The sequence below is a fragment of the Oncorhynchus nerka genome, linkage group LG25, assembly GCF_034236695.1.
Source record: "Oncorhynchus nerka isolate Pitt River linkage group LG25, Oner_Uvic_2.0, whole genome shotgun sequence".
Taxonomy (NCBI): domain Eukaryota; kingdom Metazoa; phylum Chordata; class Actinopteri; order Salmoniformes; family Salmonidae; genus Oncorhynchus; species Oncorhynchus nerka.
Genome location: NC_088420.1, coordinates 12,860,463 through 12,880,598, shown reverse-complemented (window position 1 = coordinate 12,880,598; position 20,136 = coordinate 12,860,463). Strand labels below are relative to the sequence as shown.

General features: G+C 46.2%; 1 protein-coding gene across 3 annotated transcripts in view; it reads left to right on the top strand.

Annotated features, from left to right (window-relative positions):
* LOC115116421 (lysine-specific demethylase 4B-like) overlaps positions 1-20,136 on the top strand; it is a 98,515-nt gene that overhangs the window by 62,030 nt on the left and 16,349 nt on the right. For all 3 annotated transcript variants that reach the window (XM_065009565.1, XM_065009563.1, XM_065009564.1), the window contains exons 14-18: positions 6,454-6,670; positions 12,689-12,768; positions 13,151-13,206; positions 13,467-13,575; positions 18,288-18,473. In XM_065009565.1, coding sequence (XP_064865637.1) covers positions 6,454-6,670; positions 12,689-12,768; positions 13,151-13,206; positions 13,467-13,575; positions 18,288-18,473 — 648 coding nt within the window. The remainder of the gene's footprint in view (positions 1-6,453; positions 6,671-12,688; positions 12,769-13,150; positions 13,207-13,466; positions 13,576-18,287; positions 18,474-20,136) is intronic.

The following is a 20,136-nucleotide window of genomic DNA, read 5'->3' as shown; positions in this document are numbered from 1 at the left end:
CAAACCATTGACACCCAGGTAGGGGGTACAAACCATGGATACAGGTAGGGGGTACAAACCATGGATACAGGTAGGGGGTACAAACCATGGATACAGGTAGGGAACAAACCATACACCCAGGTAGGGTACAAACCATGGACACACAGGTAGGGGGTACAAACCATGGACACACAGGTAGGGGGTACAAACCATGGACACCCAGGTAGGGTACAAACCATGGACACCCAGGTAGGGGGTACAAACCATGGACACCCAGGTAGGGGGTACAAACCATGGACACCCAGGTAGGGGTACAAACCATACACCCAGGTAGGGGTACAAACCATGGACACATGTAGGGGTACAAACCATGGACACACAGGTAGGGGTACAAACCATGGACACACAGGTAGGGGGTACAAACCATGGACACCCAGGTAGGGGGTACAAACCATGGACACCCAGGTAGGGGGTACAAACCATGGATACAGGTAGGGGGTACAAACCATGGATACAGGTAGGGGGTACAAACCATGGATACAGGTAGGGAACAAACCATACACCCAGGTAGGGAACAAACCATACACCCAGGTAGGGTACAAACCATGGACACCCAGGTAGGGTACAAACCATGGACACCCAGGTAGGGTACAAACCATGGACACCCAGGTAGGGGGTACAAACCATGGACACCCAGGTAGGGGGTACAAACCATGGACACCCAGGTAGGAGGTACAAACCATGGACACCCAGGTAGGGGGTACAAACCATGGACACCCAGGTAGGGGGTACAAACCATGGACACCCAGGTAGGGGGTACAAACCATGGACACATGTAGGGGGTACAAACCATGGACACACAGGTAGGGGGTACAAACCATGGACACACAGGTAGGGGGTACAAACCATGGACACCCAGGTAGGGGGTACAAACCATGGACACCCAGGTAGGGGGTACAAACCATGGACACCCAGGTAGGGGGTACAAACCATGGACACCCAGGTAGGGGGTACAAACCATGGACACCCAGGTAGGGGGTACAAACCATGGACACCCAGGTAGGGGGTACAAACCATGGACACCCAGGTAGGGGTACAAACCATGGACACCCAGGTAGGGGTACAAACCATGGACACCCAGGTAGGGGTACAAACCATGGACACCCGGGTAGGGGTACAAACCATACACCCGGGTAGGAGGTACAAACCATACACCCGGGTAGGAGGTACAAACCATGGACACGGGTAGGGGTACAAACCATGGACACGGGTAGGGGGTACAAACCATGGACACGGGTAGGGGGTACAAACCATGGACACGGGTAGGGGTACAAACCATACACCCGGGTAGGGGGACAAACCATACACCCGGGTAGGGGGACAAACCATGGACACGGGTAGGGGTACAAACCATGGACACGGGTAGGGGTACAAACCATGGACACGGGTAGGGGGTACAAACCATACACCCATGTAGGGGGTACAAACCATGGATACAGGTAGGGGGTACAAACCATACACCCAGGTAGGGTACAAACCATGGACACAGGTAGGGGTTACAAACCATGGACACAGGTAGGGGGTACAAACCATGGACACAGGTAGGGCGTACAAACCATGAACACAGGTAGGGGATACAAACCATGGATACAGGTAGGGGTACAAACCATGGATACAGGTAGGGGGTACAAACCATGGATACAGGTAGGGGTACAAACCATGGATACAGGTAGGGGTACAAACCATGGACACAGGTAGGGGGTACAAACCATGGATACAGGTAGGGGGTACAAACCATGGACACAGGTAGGGGGTACAAACCATGGATACAGGTAGGGGGTACAAACCATGGATACAGGTAGGGGTACAAACCATGGATACAGGTAGGGGTACAAACCATACACCCAGGTAGGGGTACAAACCATGAACACAGGTAGGGGTACAAACCATGGATACAGGTAGGGGTACAAACCATGGATACAGGTAGGGGGTACAAACCATACACCCAGGTAGGGTACAAACCATGGATACATGTAGGGGGTACAAACCATGGATACATGTAGGGGGTACAAACCATGGACACAGGTAGGGGATACAAACCATGGATACAGGTAGGGGGTACAAACCATACACCCAGGTAGGGGGTACAAACCATACACCCAGGTAGGGTACAATCAATGGACACAGGTAGGGGGTACAAACCATACACCCAGGTAGGGTACAAACAATGGACACAGGTAGGGGGTACAAACCATACACCCAGGTAGGGGGTACAAACCATACACCCAGGTAGGGGGTACAAACCATACACCCAGGTAGGGGGTACAAACCATGGACACCCAGGTAGGGTACAAACCATGGACACCCAGGTAGGGGGTACAAACCATACACCCAGGTAGGGGGACAAACCATACACCCAGGTAGGGGACAAACCATGGACACGGGTAGGGGTACAAACCATGGACACACACGGGTAGGGGGTACAAACCATGGACACGGGTAGGGGGTACAAACCATGGACACAGGTAGGGGGTACAAACCATGGATACAGGTAGGGGTACAAACCATACACCCAGGTAGGGTACAAACCATGGACACAGGTAGGGGTAAAACCATGGACACAGGTAGGGGTACAAACCATGGACACAGGTAGGGGGTACAAACCATACACCCAGGTAGGGGTACAAACCATGGATACAGGTAGGGGTCCAAACCATGGACACAGGTAGGGGTCCAAACCATGGATACAGGTAGGGGTACAAACCATGGACACAGGTAGGGGTACAAACCATGGATACAGGTAGGGGGTACAAACCATGAACACAGGTAGGGGTACAAACCATGGATACAGGTAGGGGGTACAAACCATGGATACAGGTAGGGGTACAAACCATGGATACAGGTAGGGGTACAAACCATGGATACAGGTAGGGGGTACAAACCATGGATACAGGTAGGGGTACAAACCATACACCCAGGTAGGGGTACAAACCATGGATACAGGTAGGGGGTACAAACCATGGAACCATGGACACAGGTAGGGGGTACAAACCATGGATACAGGTAGGGGTACAAACCATGGATACAGGTAGGGGGTACAAACCATGGATACAGGTAGGGGGTACAAACCATGGATACAGGTAGGGGGTACAAACCATACACCCAGGTAGGGTACAAACCATGGATACAGGTAGGGGGTACAAACCATGGACACAGGTAGGGGGTACAAACCATGGATACAGGTAGGGGGTACAAACCATACACCCAGGTAGGGTACAAACCATGGACACCCAGGTAGGGTACAAACCATGGACACCCAGGTAGGGTACAAACCATGGACACAGGTAGGGGGTGCAAACCATACACCCAGGTAGGGTACAAACCATGGACACAGGTAGGGGGTACAAACCATGGACACAGGTAGGGGGTACAAACCATGGATACAGGTAGGGGGTACAAACCATACACCCAGGTAGGGGGTACAAACCATACACCCAGGTAGGGTACAATCAATGGACACAGGTAGGGGGTACAAACCATACACCCAGGTAGGGTACAAACAATGGACACAGGTAGGGGGTACAAACCATACACCCAGGTAGGGTACAAACCATGGATACAGGTAGGGGGTACAAACCATGGACACAGGTAGGGGGTACAAACCATGGATACAGGTAGAGGGTACAAACCATACACCCAGGTAGGGGGTACAAACCATACACCCAGGTAGGGGGTACAAACCATACACCCAGGTAGGGGGTACAAACCATACACCCAGGTAGGGGGTACAAACCATACACCCAGGTAGGGGGGTACAAACCATACACCCAGGTAGGGGTACAAACCATACACCCAGGTAGGGGGTACAAACCATACACCCAGGTAGGGGTACAAACCATGGACACCCAGGTAGGGGTACAAACCATGGACACAGGTAGGGGGTACAAACCATGGACACAGGTAGGGGGTACAAACCATGGACACAGGTAGGGGTACAAACCATGGACACAGGTAGGGGGTACAAACCATGGACACAGGTAGGGGTACAAACCATGGACACAGGTAGGGGGTACAAACCATGGACACCCAGGTAGGGGGTACAAACCATGGATACAGGTAGGGAGTACAAACCATACAGGTAGGGAGTACAAACCATACACCCAGGTAGGGGGTACAAACCATGGACACAGGTAGGGGGTACAAACCATGGATACAGGTAGGGGGTACAAACCATACACCCAGGTAGGGTACAAACCATGGACACACAGGTAGGGGGTACAAACCATGGACACACAGGTAGGGGTACAAACCATACACCCATGTAGGGGGTACAAACAATGGATAGAGGTAGGGGTACAAACCATACACCCATGTAGGGTACAAACCATGTATACAGGTAGGGGGTACAAACCATGGACACAGGTAGGGGGTACAAACCATACACCCAGGTAGGGGTACAAACCATGGACACAGGTAGGGGGTACAAACCATACACCCAGGTAGGGGGTACAAACCATGGATACAGGTAGGGGGTCCAAACCATGGAAACAGGTAGGGGTACAAACCATGGAAACAGGTAGGGGTACAAACCATGGATGCAGGTAGGGGGTCCAAACCATGGAAACAGGTAGGGGGTACAAACCATGGACACAGGTAGGGGTACAAACCATGGAAACAGGTAGGGGTCCAAACCATGGAAACAGGTAGGGGTACAAACCATACACCCAGGTAGGGTACAAACCATGGACACGGGTAGGGGGTACAAACCATACACCCAGGTAGGGTACAAACCATACACCCAGGTAGGGTACAAACCATGGACACAGGTAGGGGGTACAAACCATGGACACATGTAGGGGTACAAACCATGGACACAGGTAGGGGGTACAAACCATGGACACAGGTAGGGGGTACAAACCATGGACACAGGTAGGGGGTACAAACCATGGACACAGGTAGGGGTACAAACCATGGACACAGGTAGGGGTACAAACCATGGACACAGGTAGGGGGTACAAACCATGGATACAGGTAGGGGTACAAACCATGAACACATGTATGGGGTACAAACCATGGATACAGTTAGGGGGTACAAACCATACACCCAGGTAGGGTACAAACCATGGACACAGGTAGGGGGTACAAACCATGGATACAGGTAGGGGGTACAAACCATGGACACAGGTAGGGGGTACAAACCATGGATACAGGTAGGGGGTACAAACCATACACCCAGGTAGGGTACAAACCATGGACACAGGTAGGGGGTACAAACCATACACCCAGGTAGGGTACAAACCATGGATACAGGTAGGGGGACACATTTGTGGGTTTAGCTCCTGTGTTCAATATAGATTTTGGGGGAAAATGTGACGGCTCTAAACTCCACCCAGTGTAACCTTCCCCTGTTTCATCCAGCCCCGGACGTTATGTAACCTCCCCCTGTTTCATCCAGCCCCAGATGTTATGTAACCTCCTTCCCCTGTTTCATCCAGCCCCAGAAGTTATGTAACCTCCTTCCCCTGTTTCATACAGCCCCAGACGTTATGTAACCTCCTTCCCCTGTTTCATCCAGCCCCAGACGTTATGTAACCTCCTTCCCCTGTTTCATACAGCCCCAGAAGTTATGTAACCTCCTTCCCCTGTTTCATCCAGCCCCAGAAGTTATGTAACCTCCTTCCCCTGTTTCATCCAGCCCCAGATGTTATGTAACCTCCTTCCCCTGTTTCATACAGCCCCAGATGTTATGTAACCTCCTTCCCCTGTTTCATACAGCCCCAGAAGTTATGTAACCTCCTTCCCCTGTTTCATACAGCCCCAGAAGTTATGTAACCTCCTTCACCTGTTTCATCCAGCCCCAGACGTTATGTAACCTCCTTCCCCTGTTTCATCCAGCCCCAGACGTTATGTAACCTCCTTCCCCTGTTTCATACAGCCCCAGACGTAATGAACCTCCTTCCCCTATTTCATCCAGCCCCAGACGTTATGTAACCTCCTTCCCCTGTTTCATCCAGCCCCAGACGTTATGTAACCTCCTTCCCCTGTTTCATCCAGCCCCAGACGTTATGTAACCTCCTTCCCCTGTTTCATCCAGCCCCAGACGTTATGTAACCTCCTTCCCCTGTTTCATCCAGCCCCAGACGTTATGTAACCTCCTTCCCGTTTCATCCAGCCCCAGACGTTATGTAACCTCCTTCCCCTGTTTCATCCAGCCCCAGACGTTATGTAACCTCCTTCCCCTGTTTCATCCAGACGTTATGTAACCTCCTTCCCCTGTTTCATCCAGACGTTATGTAACCTCCTTCCCCTGTTTCATCCAGACGTTATGTAACCTCCTTCCCCTGTTTCATCCAGCCCCAGACGTTATGTAACCTCCTTCCCCTGTTTCATCCAGCCCCAGACGTTATGTAACCTCCTTCCCCTGTTTCATCCAGCCCCAGACGTTATGTAACCTCCTTCCCCTGTTTCATCCAGCCCCAGAAGGACTCTCTGTACCTGTCTGACAGCCCCAGTGCCCCCAACCACCCCCACACTCCCGGCTGCGGCAGCCGCACCCACCCGCTGGTCCCAGAGATGTGCTTCAGCGCTGGGCCAGACAACACGGAGCCGCTGCCCTCCAACTCCCACACGGGAGAAGACTGCACCAGCCCGCTGATCTCCTGCTCCTTCTGCAACCTGCAGGTCCACTCCAGTGAGTAAACAAAAGATAGACACATTGATATTGACTGATACAGACAGTCAGGAAGATGGCCGGACAGATAGATGGGTAGAAAGGCAGGCAGTCTGTTTATCAGTCAGTCAAAACAATCGCATTGTCTTCTATAGATCAGTCGGTCAAAACAATCGCATTGTCTTCTATAGATCAGTCGGTCAAAACAATCGCATTGTCTTCTATAGATCAGTCGGTCAAAACAATCGCATTGTCTTCCATAGATCAGTCGGTCAAAACAATCGCATTGTCTTCTATAGATCAGTCGGTCAAAACAATCGCATTGTCTTCTATAGATCAGTCGGTCAAAACAATCGCATTGTCTTCTATAGATCAGTCGGTCAAAACAATCGCATTGTCTTCTATAGATCAGTCGGTCAAAACGATCGCATTGTCTTCTATAGATCAGTCGGTCAAAACGATCGCATTGTCTTCTATAGATCAGTCGGTCAAAACGATCGCATTGTCCTCTATAGATCAGTCGGTCAAAACAATCGCATTGTCTTCTATAGATCAGTCAGTCAAAACAATCGCATGTTTACTTTATTTCACCTTTATTTAACCAGGTAGGCAAGTTGAGGACAAGTTCTCATTTACAATTGCGACCTGGCCAAGATAAAGCAAAGCAGTTCGACACATACAACGACACAGAGTTACACATGGAGTAAAACAAACATACAGTCAATAATACAGTATAAACAAGTCTATATACGATGTGAGCAAATGAGGTGAGATAAGGGAGGTAAAGGCAAAAAAAGGCCATGGTGGCAAAGTAAATACAATATAGCAAGTAAAACACTGGAATGGTAGATTTGCAGTGGAAGAATGTGCAAAGTAGAAATAAAAATAATGGGGTGCAAAGGAGCAAAATAAATAAACATTCTACAATAACATTCTATATTTCCAACCAGGCCCTCACCAAACAAACAAACCAGTTCCAGGCAGCCGGTCTGTACCAGCCAGTCAATACCAGTCAGTCAGGTCTCCCTCCATGTTTACCTAAGAGGATATTTACTATGTTCTCCCCAGTCTGTACCAGCCAGTCAATACCAGTCAGTCAGGTCTCTCTCCATGTTTACCTAAGAGGATATTTACTGTGTTCTCCCCAGTCTGTACCAGCCAGTCAATACCAGTCAGTCAGGTCTCTCTCCATGTTTACCTAAGAGGATATTTACTGTGTTCTCCCCAGTCTGTACCAGCCAGTCAATACCAGTCAGTCAGGTCTCCCTCCATGTTTACCTAAGAGGATATTTCCTGTGTTCTCCCCAGTCTGTACCAGCCAGTCAATACCAGTCAGTCAGGTCTCCCTCCATGTTTACCTAAGAGGATATTTCCTGTGTTCTCCCCAGTCTGTACCAGCCAGTCAATACCAGTCAGTCAGGTCTCCCTCCATGTTTACCTAAGAGGATATTTCCTGTGTTCTCCCCAGTCTGTACCAGCCAGTCAATACCAGTCAGTCAGGTCTCCCTCCATGTTTACCTAAGAGGATATTTCCTGTGTTCTCCCCAGTCTGTACCAGCCAGTCAATACCAGTCAGTCAGGTCTCCCTCCATGTTTACCTAAGAGGATATTCCCTGTGTTTTGTTCTCCCGTCTGGTTTTTATTCACAAAGCTAATGGTCTATAGTGTTTGCACGGTGTATTTATCTAAATTCCCATTATGTATTTCCACCCCCTTGGGCCCGAAGCGGGGATTTTTCTCTCCACAAGGATCAAAATGCCAATAAAATTGTTCTAGCTAATTTACTGCCGCTCACCCTGAACTTCCCAGGATTGTTGTGCTGGTGTCCCCCAAAACTGTTCCCTTGCCGAAAAAGATGTAAATGGAGTTGTTTTGCGCCACTTTCTCTACTCGCCCAGCCTAGGCTGCATAGCCAACTAGGCTAGCCTCTGTATGGTGAGGAGGCATGTTGCGGGGAGTGGTTAGCGTGCGACACACAGGGAGCGATTAGACAAGAATGACGAACAGTGATCACTAACCTCTGTGGCGAAGGACATACTGCTCAACCCGGACCAGGCCCAAATCGAAAAAGGAAGAGTCGGCATTAAAAGCCAGCGTGCGGGGATACCTGACGAGACTACGAGGGCGAGTGGATCAACCGCTTCTACCCTCCGTTCTATTGGCGAACGTACAATCACTGGAAAATAAACTGGACGAGTGCCGTTTGACACTATCCTATCAGCGATGTCTGAAGAACCAGCTATTCATATCATATCCTATGTTTCTACGAGTCTTGGCTGAACAAGGACATGGAAAATATAAATCTAGCTGTTTTTTTCTATACATAAGCAGAACAGAACGGCAGTGTCTTTAGTTAACAGCTGGTGCACAATCTAGGAAGTCTCAAGGGTCTGCTTGCCCGAGTTAGAATACCTCATGATAAGCTGTAGACTATACTATTTACCAAGAATGTATTTATATTTTTCGTAGCTGTCTACTTACCACCACAAACTGATGCTGGCACTAAGACTACACTCAACGAGCTGTATAAGGCCATAAGCTAGCAAGAAAATGCTTATCCAGAGGCTGCACTCCTAGTGGCCGGTGATTTTAATGCAGGAAAAATATTTCATTTCTACCAACATATCACCTGTGCAACCAGAGGCAAAACAAAATAACTACAATTCACCTTTACTCCACACAGACACTCATACAAAGCTCTCCCTCGCCCTCCATTTGGCAAATCCGACCATAACTCTATCCTCCTGATTCCTGCTTACAAGCAAAAACTCAAGCAGGAAGTACTAGTGACGCACTCAATATGGAAGTGGTCAGATGAAGCGGACGCTAAGCTACAGGTCTGTTTTGCTAACACAGACTGGAATATCTTCCGGGAATCATCTGATGGCATCGAAGTTTAGCAAATCAGTCACCAGCTTCATTAATAAGCGCATTGATGACATCGTCCCCACAGTGACCATACGTACATATCCCAACCAGAAACCATGGATTACAGGCAACATCAAAACTGAGCTAAAGGCTCGAGCTGCCACTTTCAAGGAGTAGGAATACTAGTGTGCAAAAGAACCAAAAGGTAAATAAAAACAACATGGGGATGAGGTAGGTAGATTGGATGGGCTATTTACAGATGGGCTATGTACAGCTGCAGCGATCGGTAAGCTGCTCAGATAGCTGGTGCTTAAAGTTAGTGAAGGAGATATAAGTCTCCAACTTCAGCGATGACCGCTGAGATATACCTGCTGGAGCGCTAATCAAGATGCAGAAATCCTGCTATGCCGTCCGATGAACCATCAAACAGGCAAAGCTTCAATACAGGACTAAGATCAAATCCTACTGACGAGCATCAGAGATCAGAGATAAATGTGGTTGCATGAAATGATAATGTGCCCTAGTGGGCTAAACCAGCATGGTGGCTTGTTAGACAAAGGGGAAATGGGGGTCAACTAAGAAGTCACTACAGAGTTAATAATTATAACAATTAAAATGCTAATCCTTTACACATGAACGCTCACTCATTCGGGAACAATTGCAATCAATATATATATTTACGCTCAGTGTGTCGTCTTGATCGCTGGTGAAAAGTCTTTCTTTTGTAGAATTGTCCGTCTCTCTCTGTCTTGGTTAGACGAGATAGTTCAATGTGACATTCGTTATAGAATGGATGTTTCGGCGGTTGTCGTTTTTCACGTTCAATGATACCGAATTCCTAGCTGCAGACTAGTAATTAATATCAAAGACTTGTTCTTATTCTGTCGGTATCGATAGTCTAAGAGTTTAACTACGTGGTATGGTGAAAAGATTCAGCAATGGTCTGCAACCTTTGTACTCCCGTGATTGAGAAAAACATGGTCTACTGATAATTTCTCAAAGTTGGGTTTTATTCGGAATGGCAGAGGAGGGCTGTCCCAGGATGTCTGACCCTAACTGGGCTCAGGGGCGGTCCTCTGATTTAGTTCAAATCAAAAGGGAATTGTATTTTTCTTCATTAAACAGTCCACAATCATATTACCCAATTATACGAACAGTATCATACTCACTCATTCATCTTATACAACAATTAGATGTAAACCTTATATCTGAGGCTATTATATAAACAGCGTTATGGTAATGTGGCCGCACCGTCTCTTGAGCTTCCCAAGTTGTGATAAACGGACCAGTTCATAGCTGGATTCTTCATCGATCTTTTACACTTTCTCTGGAACATGAAATTTGTTCGTACCTCGAGTTCTGTGAGTTGGAAGCAATTCCTTTGTGCTCCATGAAAATGTTGATCTCTATACTGTGTGACCATGAGGCAAGGTTTTCCTTAGGAATTTACGACCTCACTCTGCCCACAGCAGTCTGGTTGTAGAAGCAGAGAGCGGGGGATGGTGCTCGCTGTACTCAAAAGAGGGCAATGTCATGACACCGGTCACTTTGACCCTTCATGTACATGTTACCTCAACTACACTACCTTGTACCATTGCACATTGACTCTGTACTGGTACTCGTCACACATGTATAAGCTTGCGACACATGGTTAGGGTGCGACTGTGCAGCCAGCTATGTGACGCCACTCTGTTTACTGCAGAACGGTCTTGGAAAACTTTGTATTAGAGCTACGTGACATTTTTATTTTCATTTAACCAGGACATCAATTGTGAATATTGGCTGCAAAACCTGGCTGCAACCAACAGAATCCATATCATAGACAGTGTATTTGTTGAGCTCCATAGTACTTACTGTCCACTGTACAACTCATTTGCTGATGTTCAACCCTCCAAAAATCTAATTCTTCTTTGACCATGATAAATATGGCTTACAGCCAACAAATTACTCAAAATTGGACTGTTTCCCCACCTTTGGTTGGATTTAATTACAGTACGATCTTACCATGTGCACACACACACCTCCCCAGCAGCTGTCTGACCCATTTCGGCTGGCCCCGTGCCGGGGCTACGTTCGGCCCTCACCAGCTGCGGAGGTCAGGTACGGACATGCTGTGGAGACCAACTCACCAAGGCCTTTATCACCACACATCTCTTTGTACCCCAGGTCCCTTGAGGACCTGCAGAAATCAAGAGGGCGAGGAAATGTAGAGTGCCAGAACAAAATCCTCTCCTCTCACCCCCCCCACTCTCTCCTCTCACCTCCCCACTCTCTACTCTCACCCCCCCACTCTCTCTCTCTGGCTCAGTAGATTCAGTACCACTAAGTGTATAAGGCAGACCAGAAGATTAATTTAATCTGTTGATTTATTTTTTCTTGTTCGTACTTGCCTAGTTAAAAAGTTACATTCTCCCCCTCTCTCTCTTTTCTCGCTCGCTCTTTTCTCTCTCGCTCGCTCTTTTCTCTCTCGCTCGCTCTTTTCTCTCTCGCTCGCTCTTTTCTCTCTCGCTCGCTCTTTTCTCTCTCGCTCGCTCTTTTCTCTCTCGTCTTCTCTTTTCTCTCTGTCTTTCTTTTCTCTCTCTCCTCTCTTTTCTCTCTCTCCTCTCTTTTCTCTCTCTCCTTCTTTTCTCTCTCTCCTCTCTTTTCTCTCTCTCCTTTCTTTTCTCTCTCTCGCTCTCTTTTCTCTCTCGCTCGCTCTTTTTCTCTCTCGCTCGCTCTTTTCTCTCTCTCGCTCGCTCTTTTCTCTCTCTCGCTCGCTCTTTTCTCTCTCTCTCTGTCTTTCCTCTCTCTCTCTCTCTCTCTCTCTCTCTCTCTCTCTGTCTTTCTCCTCTCTCTCTCTCTCTCTTTCCTCTCTCTGTCTTTCCCCTCTCTCTCTGTCTTTCCTCTCTCTCTGTCTTTCTCCTCTGTCTTTCTCCCTCTCTTTCTCTCTCTGTCTTTCCTCTCTCTTTCTCTCTGTCTTTCCTCTCTCTCTCTCTCTCTCTGTCTTTCCTCTCTCTCTGTCTTTCCCCTCTCTCTCTCTCTCTCTCTGTCTTTCCTCTCTGTCTTTTCCTCTCTCTCTCTCTCTCTCTCTCTCTGTCTTTCCTCTCTCTGTCTTTCCCCTCTCTCTCTCTCTCTCTCTCTCTCTCTCTTCTGTCTTTCCTCTCTCTGTCTTTCCCCTCTCTCTCTCCCCAGGTTGTTATGGTGTTAGTCTGGACACGGTACACAATCAGTCCTGGATGTGTTCGCGATGTACAGCGCTCGCCTGGACAGCGGTGAGTCCCTCACTCAACACAATGCCTTCACCTGAAACAAGTTCCTACAGACTGAAACCGCTGTCTCTATTGACCATCTATAACGTTTTGGAAATGTATATGTAGGAACAACGCTCACCCTGAAACAGTACGTCCTTTCCTCTGTGATTGGTCAACAGTAGAGACCTTCCCTTAAAAACAAGGAAAATAGTACCGTTTGTCAATTTTGAGACGCTGTAGCCAGTACACACTTCCTTAGAATAGTCCGAATGAATCCAAAATAGCTCAAGTCTGTCATTAATTTTGACGTTTTGGCTGAGGATATCTTAAGTCTCACATTTTGTGAATCCCCCCGGGTCCACTGCCTACCCACATCCTGACCTCTGTGTTTGTGTTCTCACAGGACTGCTGTCTGTGTAACTTACGGGGAGGGGCTCTGAAGATGACCACAGACAACCGGTCAGTGGCCTTTCCCACCTTCTTAATACCACTGGAATACCGCTATGTTACGTTAAAATGCATTACTTATGTCATTCACTGTGTGTAGTGTTGTCACCTTACCAGTATCGTAGTGTGTAGCTCAGAAATAAACACGAGACTCTGGGCAACACTGGGATTATATCATCGTCATAGCCCTACTTGATACTGGCATCGTGACCCCAGGTGTTGTGAACAGTCGGGGGCTCACGTCGATTTGTGTGTCCTCTCTTCTCTACCAGGTGGGTCCATGTGATTTGTGCCATCGCCGTGGCAGAGGCTCGCTTCGTCAACGCCATCGCAAGGGAGCCGGTGGACGTCAGCGCCATCCCTGATAGCAGAAAGAGTCTGGTGAGTGGAGAGGGAGGGAGCCAAACTCACTGGGTCATGTTCATTACATACCAAACAGTAGACAAAATAACTAATACTGAGGGACTACCTGGAGTTGTCCAATAAGAAACACGCTTTTTTTGTGTGTGTGAATCCCTTTAACATGTTTTAACATGTTTTCCCTAATGAACAGCGCCCTGGTCCATTTATTTTTGTGTGTTGTGTTTTATATTGTCGACGCGTTAACACAGTCATTTCAGCCAGACACACAAAAACCTTTTGACCTCCCTTGTATTGAGGAGCCTCAATACAGGAGGCGGGATTGGCTAGGATTAGGCCTATGCGCCCCCTAACATGCTCCTAAACTGTAACTACTCTCCCTGGTCTCACACTCTTTCCATCACATGCTTACCTCTCTTCTCTCACTCCCATATCTCATTCTCACTCCTCTTTCTCTCTCACTGTCTCACTTTCCTTGGCCACTCCTCTTTCTCTCTCAGTCTCACTTTCCTTGGACACTCCTCTTTCTTCTCACTGTCTCACTTTCCTTGGCCACTTCTCACTCTCTCTCTCTGACACATTCAATGAGTTTTTTAATGGTGTAGAATACCCTCCGTGCATCTCTCTGTTCATTCACTGACTCATTTAGGTATCCAGTTGAGTTTATTTTTAAACCTAAGTAATTGGAGTGTATGCAGTACTCTATATATTTTGTACCAATTGAGAACTTTGGTCTAATTCCCTGAGATCTGGATCTTCTCTGGAAAAATCATTGTTTTAGTCTTTTTGGGGTTTACGGCCAGGGCCCAGGTCTGGCAGTACTGCTCTAGCAGGTCCAGGCTCTGCTGTGGGTGACAGCAGGCACAGGTTATCTGCGAAGGCAGACATTTAACCTCTGAATTGTGAAGACTAACACCAGGAGCTTAGGATTTTTCTAGAATAGTGGCCAATTCGTTGATGTCAATATTGAAGAGTGCAGGGCTCAGATTGCAACCCTGGCGAAGGGTTGCTGCATGTATTGCCAGTATACATTGATGCACTTAGGTTGGAGTCCTTAACTCGTTTTTCAACCACTCCACAAATTTCTTGTTAACAAACTATACTTTTGGAAAGTCGGTTAGGACTCTACTACTTTGTGCATGACAAAGACAGATTATTTCACTTACAATTCACTGTGTCACAATGGGTCCCAAGTTTACATACACTAAGTTGACTGTGCCTTTAAACAGCTTGGAAAGTTCCAGAAAATAATGTCATGGCTTTAGAAGCTTAGGCTAATTGACATCATTTGAGTCAATTGGAGGTGTCCCTGTGGATGTATTTCAAGGTCTACCTTCAAACTCAGTGTCTCTTTGCTTACATCAATGAGAAAATCTCAATTAAAAAAAAAAAAAGTCTGGTTCATCCTTGGGAGCAATTTCCAAACGCCTGAAGGTACCACGTTCGTCTGTACAAACAATAGTACGCAAGTATAAACACCATGGGACCACGCGGCCGTCATACCGCTCAAGAAGGAGACACGTTCTCTCCTAGAGATGAACGTACTCTGATGGGAAAAATGCAAATCAATCCCAGAACAACAGCAAAGGACCTTGTGAAGATGCTGGAGAAAACAGGTACAAAAGTATCTATATCCACAGTAAAACGAGTACTATATCGACATAACCTGAAAGGTTGTTCAGCAAGGAAGAAGCCACTGCTCCAAAACCGCCGTAAAAATCCCTGACTACGGTTTGCAACTGCACATGGGGACAAAGATCATACTTCTTGGAGAAATGTCCTCTGGTCTGATAAAACAAAAATAGAACGGTTTGGCCATAATGATCATCGTTATGTTTGGAGGACAAAGGGGGACGCACGCAAGCCGAAGAACACCATTCCAACCGTGAAGCATGGGGGTGGCAGCATCATGTTGTGGGGGTGCTTTGCTGCAGGGGGACTGGTGCACTTCACAAAATAGATGGCCTTATGAGGATGGATAATTATGTGGATATATTGAAGCAACATCTCAAGATATCAGTCAGGAAGTTTAAGCTTGGTCGCAAATGGGTTTTCTGACTAGACTGACCCCAAGCATACATCCAAAGTTGTGGCAAAATGGCTTAAGGACAACAAAGTCAAGGTATTGGAGTGGCCATCACGAAGCCCTGACCTCAATCCTATGGAAAATTTGTGAGCGAGCAAGGAGGCCTCCAAACCTGACTCAGTTACACCAGCTCTGTCAGGAGGAATGGGCCAAAATTCACCCAACTTACTGTGGGAAGCTTGTGGAAGGCTACCCGAAACATTTGACCCAAGTTAAACAATTTAAAGGCAATGCTACCAAATACTAATTGAGTGTATGTAAACTTCTGACCCACTGGGAATGTGATGAAAGAAATAAAAGCTGAAATAAATCATTCTCTCTGCTATTATTCTGACATTTCACATTCTTAAAATAAAGTGGTGATCCTAACTGACCAAAAACAGAGATTTTTTCCTCTGATTAAATGTCAGGAATTGTGAAAAACTGAGTTTAAACATAATTGACTAAAGTGTATGTGAACTTCTGACTATATGATCGGTTGTGCGATGTTTTGGTATAAATCCAATTTGGCTTTTACTCAAGACATTGTGTTTTTAAAATACATTTTAGAACTCTTACATTTATAATACTACTATACTACTTTCCAGGTTACTGTTTACACAAATGCCTCTGTAATTGTTAGGGTAAAATGTATCTCCGTTCTTAAGGATTGGGGTTATGTGTCCTTGATGTCAAGGACGTAACCTAAACCCAGTATCAAATGAAACAGTTTTAATATAGCCAATTGACATTTCGCTCTAGTGAATTCGAGCATCTCATTTAGGATGCCGTCAGGCCTGAAGTTTCGTATTGAGCTCCTGGTCAGGAATTGAGGAGTCCAATGGATTTTGATTGTCCTTTATTGCTCCATTCAACTTCTCATGAATTTGGCTTTGTTCTGCGTTTGCATCAATTTGAATGGTGTTGTAGTGTGTTTTAAAAAGGGCTGTCCATATGTCACCATTTTGTATCGCTAATTCCTCTTTAGATTTTTATTTATTTACATTTTGCCAGAAGTTGTTTGTGTTTATGGACACCTCAGTTAGTCAGCTGCTTGACTTTATTTGTTCTGAGTGTGCCTCTTCTCTCTCTCCTTTCTCCTTCTTGGTCTCTTCTCGCTTTCTCATTCTCCGTCTCTTGCTCTCTCATGTTCTCTCTCGCGCTCATTCTCTCTCGCTCGTTCTCTCGTCTGTCTGCCTCTCTGTCCTCTCTCTCTCACTCCGTTTTCTACCCTCCATCTGTTCTGTCCCTCTCCCCCCCCTGGATGGATTGTGTGTTTGCGGTCCGAGGAGCAGAAGGACTATGGTGAATAATAGATGCAAAACTGTCTGAATAATCAGGAGTCATTTCTCACTGCGCTAAATGATCTACATTGATCCTGCTGGCAGGAGGCAATTTCCCATGGCTGCTGCGCTGCTGAACAAACTGCTTTCTTCCTTACTTTTATCCCTCCATCCCTTAATCCAAATTGACTTCAGTCAATTGCACAGCCTTTGCAGTGGCATTGTCACAAATCTACAAGTAATGTTGTAATCTATGAAAGGAAGTGAGGATTGTCTCTTGAATAATTTACATCCACCCGCTGTCAAAGCCACGTTTCCGAAGGCTGTGAAAAACCGTCCCACCCTCTTAAAGATTGGATGACTGGGCCTGTCTCTGTGGTACATGTTTTGTCCTAACCCGTTGATATTTGCTTGTATTCAGAAAAGTGTTTCAGTCTGTGTTCCTTTTTGAAAGTTCTGGGATAAATGGAAGGGTTTAAACTAATTGGAACGCAGCACAAACCCTCTAAGAACACCACGGTACCTTTTTTTGTTTTTCCTCTCAAGTAAAATAGTCACTATATATCCCCCGAATGGGACACTTTGCGTCGATTCATTCATTAGCGCAGAGACTGGTGAGCACTTCTACTCCATATTATACTCCTTGGTTACAAAAAACTTTCTAGAATGTTTGGCCCCAACCCTAACATTTTTGAGAATTCTGTCTGCCACATTTGTTTTAATTTTTTTATAAAGTTTACTTTACAATTGAAACATAAAAACTCTGAGGAAGTTATATGTAATGGCTTTACCACAGCCGGCAATGTCTGAGGGGAAAAAAGGGGGGAAATTAGCAAACTGTTTGAAGTCCAAAATCCCCCCGTGCTACCCTTTGGTTCGTTCCATCTGTGGAGTCCATCTCGTGATTCTGGCCAGTGGAATATTAAATCGGGAGACTGTGGGGCCGCTGATATACCTCAGAGCCAGGGCCCTATGGAGGGCTTTGAGGCGGGGAGACCTGCAGGAAGGGGTTGAAAGAGTGGGGGAAAGGAAAGGAGGGATGGTGAGAAATAGAGAAGGGAGAATCTAATTGAAAGTGAAGGAGAGGTGGGCGGAAGGAAGATTAAAACAACTGAAGGACCGACACAGAATGAGATGGATTGATGCAGAGGGAGCAACGCCACTGCTAATGCATATAGGGGAAACACTGCAACAAGTAAACTGTGTTCATACTGTATCAAATATCTCAATCAAAGTTAACCCAGCTTTTAGCTGCTGATTTTTAAAAACTTACTCCTGAAATTTTAGTTTTTTTCCTCTGTCAATAGTGTATAGATAGGTGATATTGCATTTAGACACAGACAAATTGAATGTGTTGATTCTACCACACATCTCTGGTGTTGCAGAAGTGTGTGTACTGCCACAAGAACACCAAGCAGATGTGCGGGGCGTGTATCCAGTGTTCCCAGGACAACTGCTCCACCTCCTTCCACGTCACCTGCGCCCACATCGCCGGTGTGCTCATGAAGCCAGCCGATTGGCCCTACGTGGTGTCTGTCACCTGCCACAAGCATAAGAAGACCAATCACAAGGTACAGTAGGGGCACAACATTGTATAATGTTCAGGTATTCATAGGTTATGCAGAACATGCATGCTTCTCTGGCATGTAGAATGAAAAATTCTGTCTATTCGCCACATTTCTACATGCAATGTTAAACAGCAGCAAAATAATAATCTGTATAATAATGATGTATGATGTCAAGAAAAGTATTAGCTGCACTGTTAAGGTGTACGATTTTCTGATGAAGCCGTCTATCTATGCAATGGCCAGGGGTCTGTACACTGTACAGTGCATTCAGAAAGTATTCAGACCCCTTCCCCTTTTCCACATGTTGTTACGTTACAGCCTTATTCTAAAATTGATTCAATGGATTTTCTTTCTCATCGATCTACACACAATAACCCATATTGTTGACGGTGAAAAGCGTTTTTTTTTAAAAAATGTTTGCAATTGATTTTTGTTTCTAAATCCCTTATTTACATTTTTACAACTTGGAGTCCAATTGTGTTAAATTCAATTGCTTGGACAAGATTTGAAAAGGCGCACACCTGTTTATATAAGGCAGCAGGAGAGTGGAAAGGCAGTTTGCCAGTTACAGCAGCGCCTCCCCTGAACGATAACGAAGAGGTAGGTGAGAAGCCTGACCGCGGAGACGGGGGTGAGAAGGTGATGAAGCGTACTTCATGAGCTGTAACCAAAACACTACTGCCATTTGGAAAGTTTGAGGCGAGGGAGAAAGTGTGGTGGAACAAGCATTGTTAGCTTTGCTAAATATCTTGCTAGCTGGAATGAATTCTCCGTTAGCCAGAGAAATGTTGAGCAACAGCCAAATTAACTGATGAAATAATTGAGTTGATGGTGTGAAAATTAGCTGGCTAATAAAGTCAGACAAACATCTTGGCAGCAATCCACCAATCAGGCCTTTATGGTAGAGTGGCCAGATGGAAGCCACTCCTCAGTAAAAGGCACATGACAGCCCGCTTGGAGTTTGCCAAAAGGCAACTAAAAGACTCAGACCATGAGAAACAAGATTCTCTGGTCTGATGAAACCAAGATTGAACTCTTTGGCCTGAATGCCAAGCTTCACGTCTGGAGGAAATCTGGCACCATGTTGGTGGCTAGGACTGTGGCTGTCGTGAAATATCGTCAGCCGGGGATTGTCAAGCAAGTTTCTGTCGTTCTCACGGTAAATGACTGTTAATTAACAAACACATTTAGCATCGCCTGGCTTCCTACAAGCCACTGCTGCAGACCTTTTTGAACATCTACATTTTAAAATGTCTAATAAATCCATGTAATATAGCCTACACCTTCACAATCAATCCATGTAATATAGCCTATATCTTCACAATGAATCCATGTAATATAGCCTACACTTTCACAATGAATCCATGTAATATAGCCTACACCTTCACAATGAATCCAAGTAATATAGCCTACACCTTCACAATGAATCCAAGTAATATAGCCTACATTTTCACAATGAATCCATGTAATATAGCCTACACCTTCACAATCAATCCATGTAATATAGCCTACATCTTCACAATGAATCCATGTAATATAGCCTACACCTTCACAATCAATCCATGTAATATAGCCTACACCTTCACAATCAATCCATGTAATATAGCCTACACCTTCACGATGAATCCATGTAATATAGCCTACACCTTCACAATGAATCCATGTA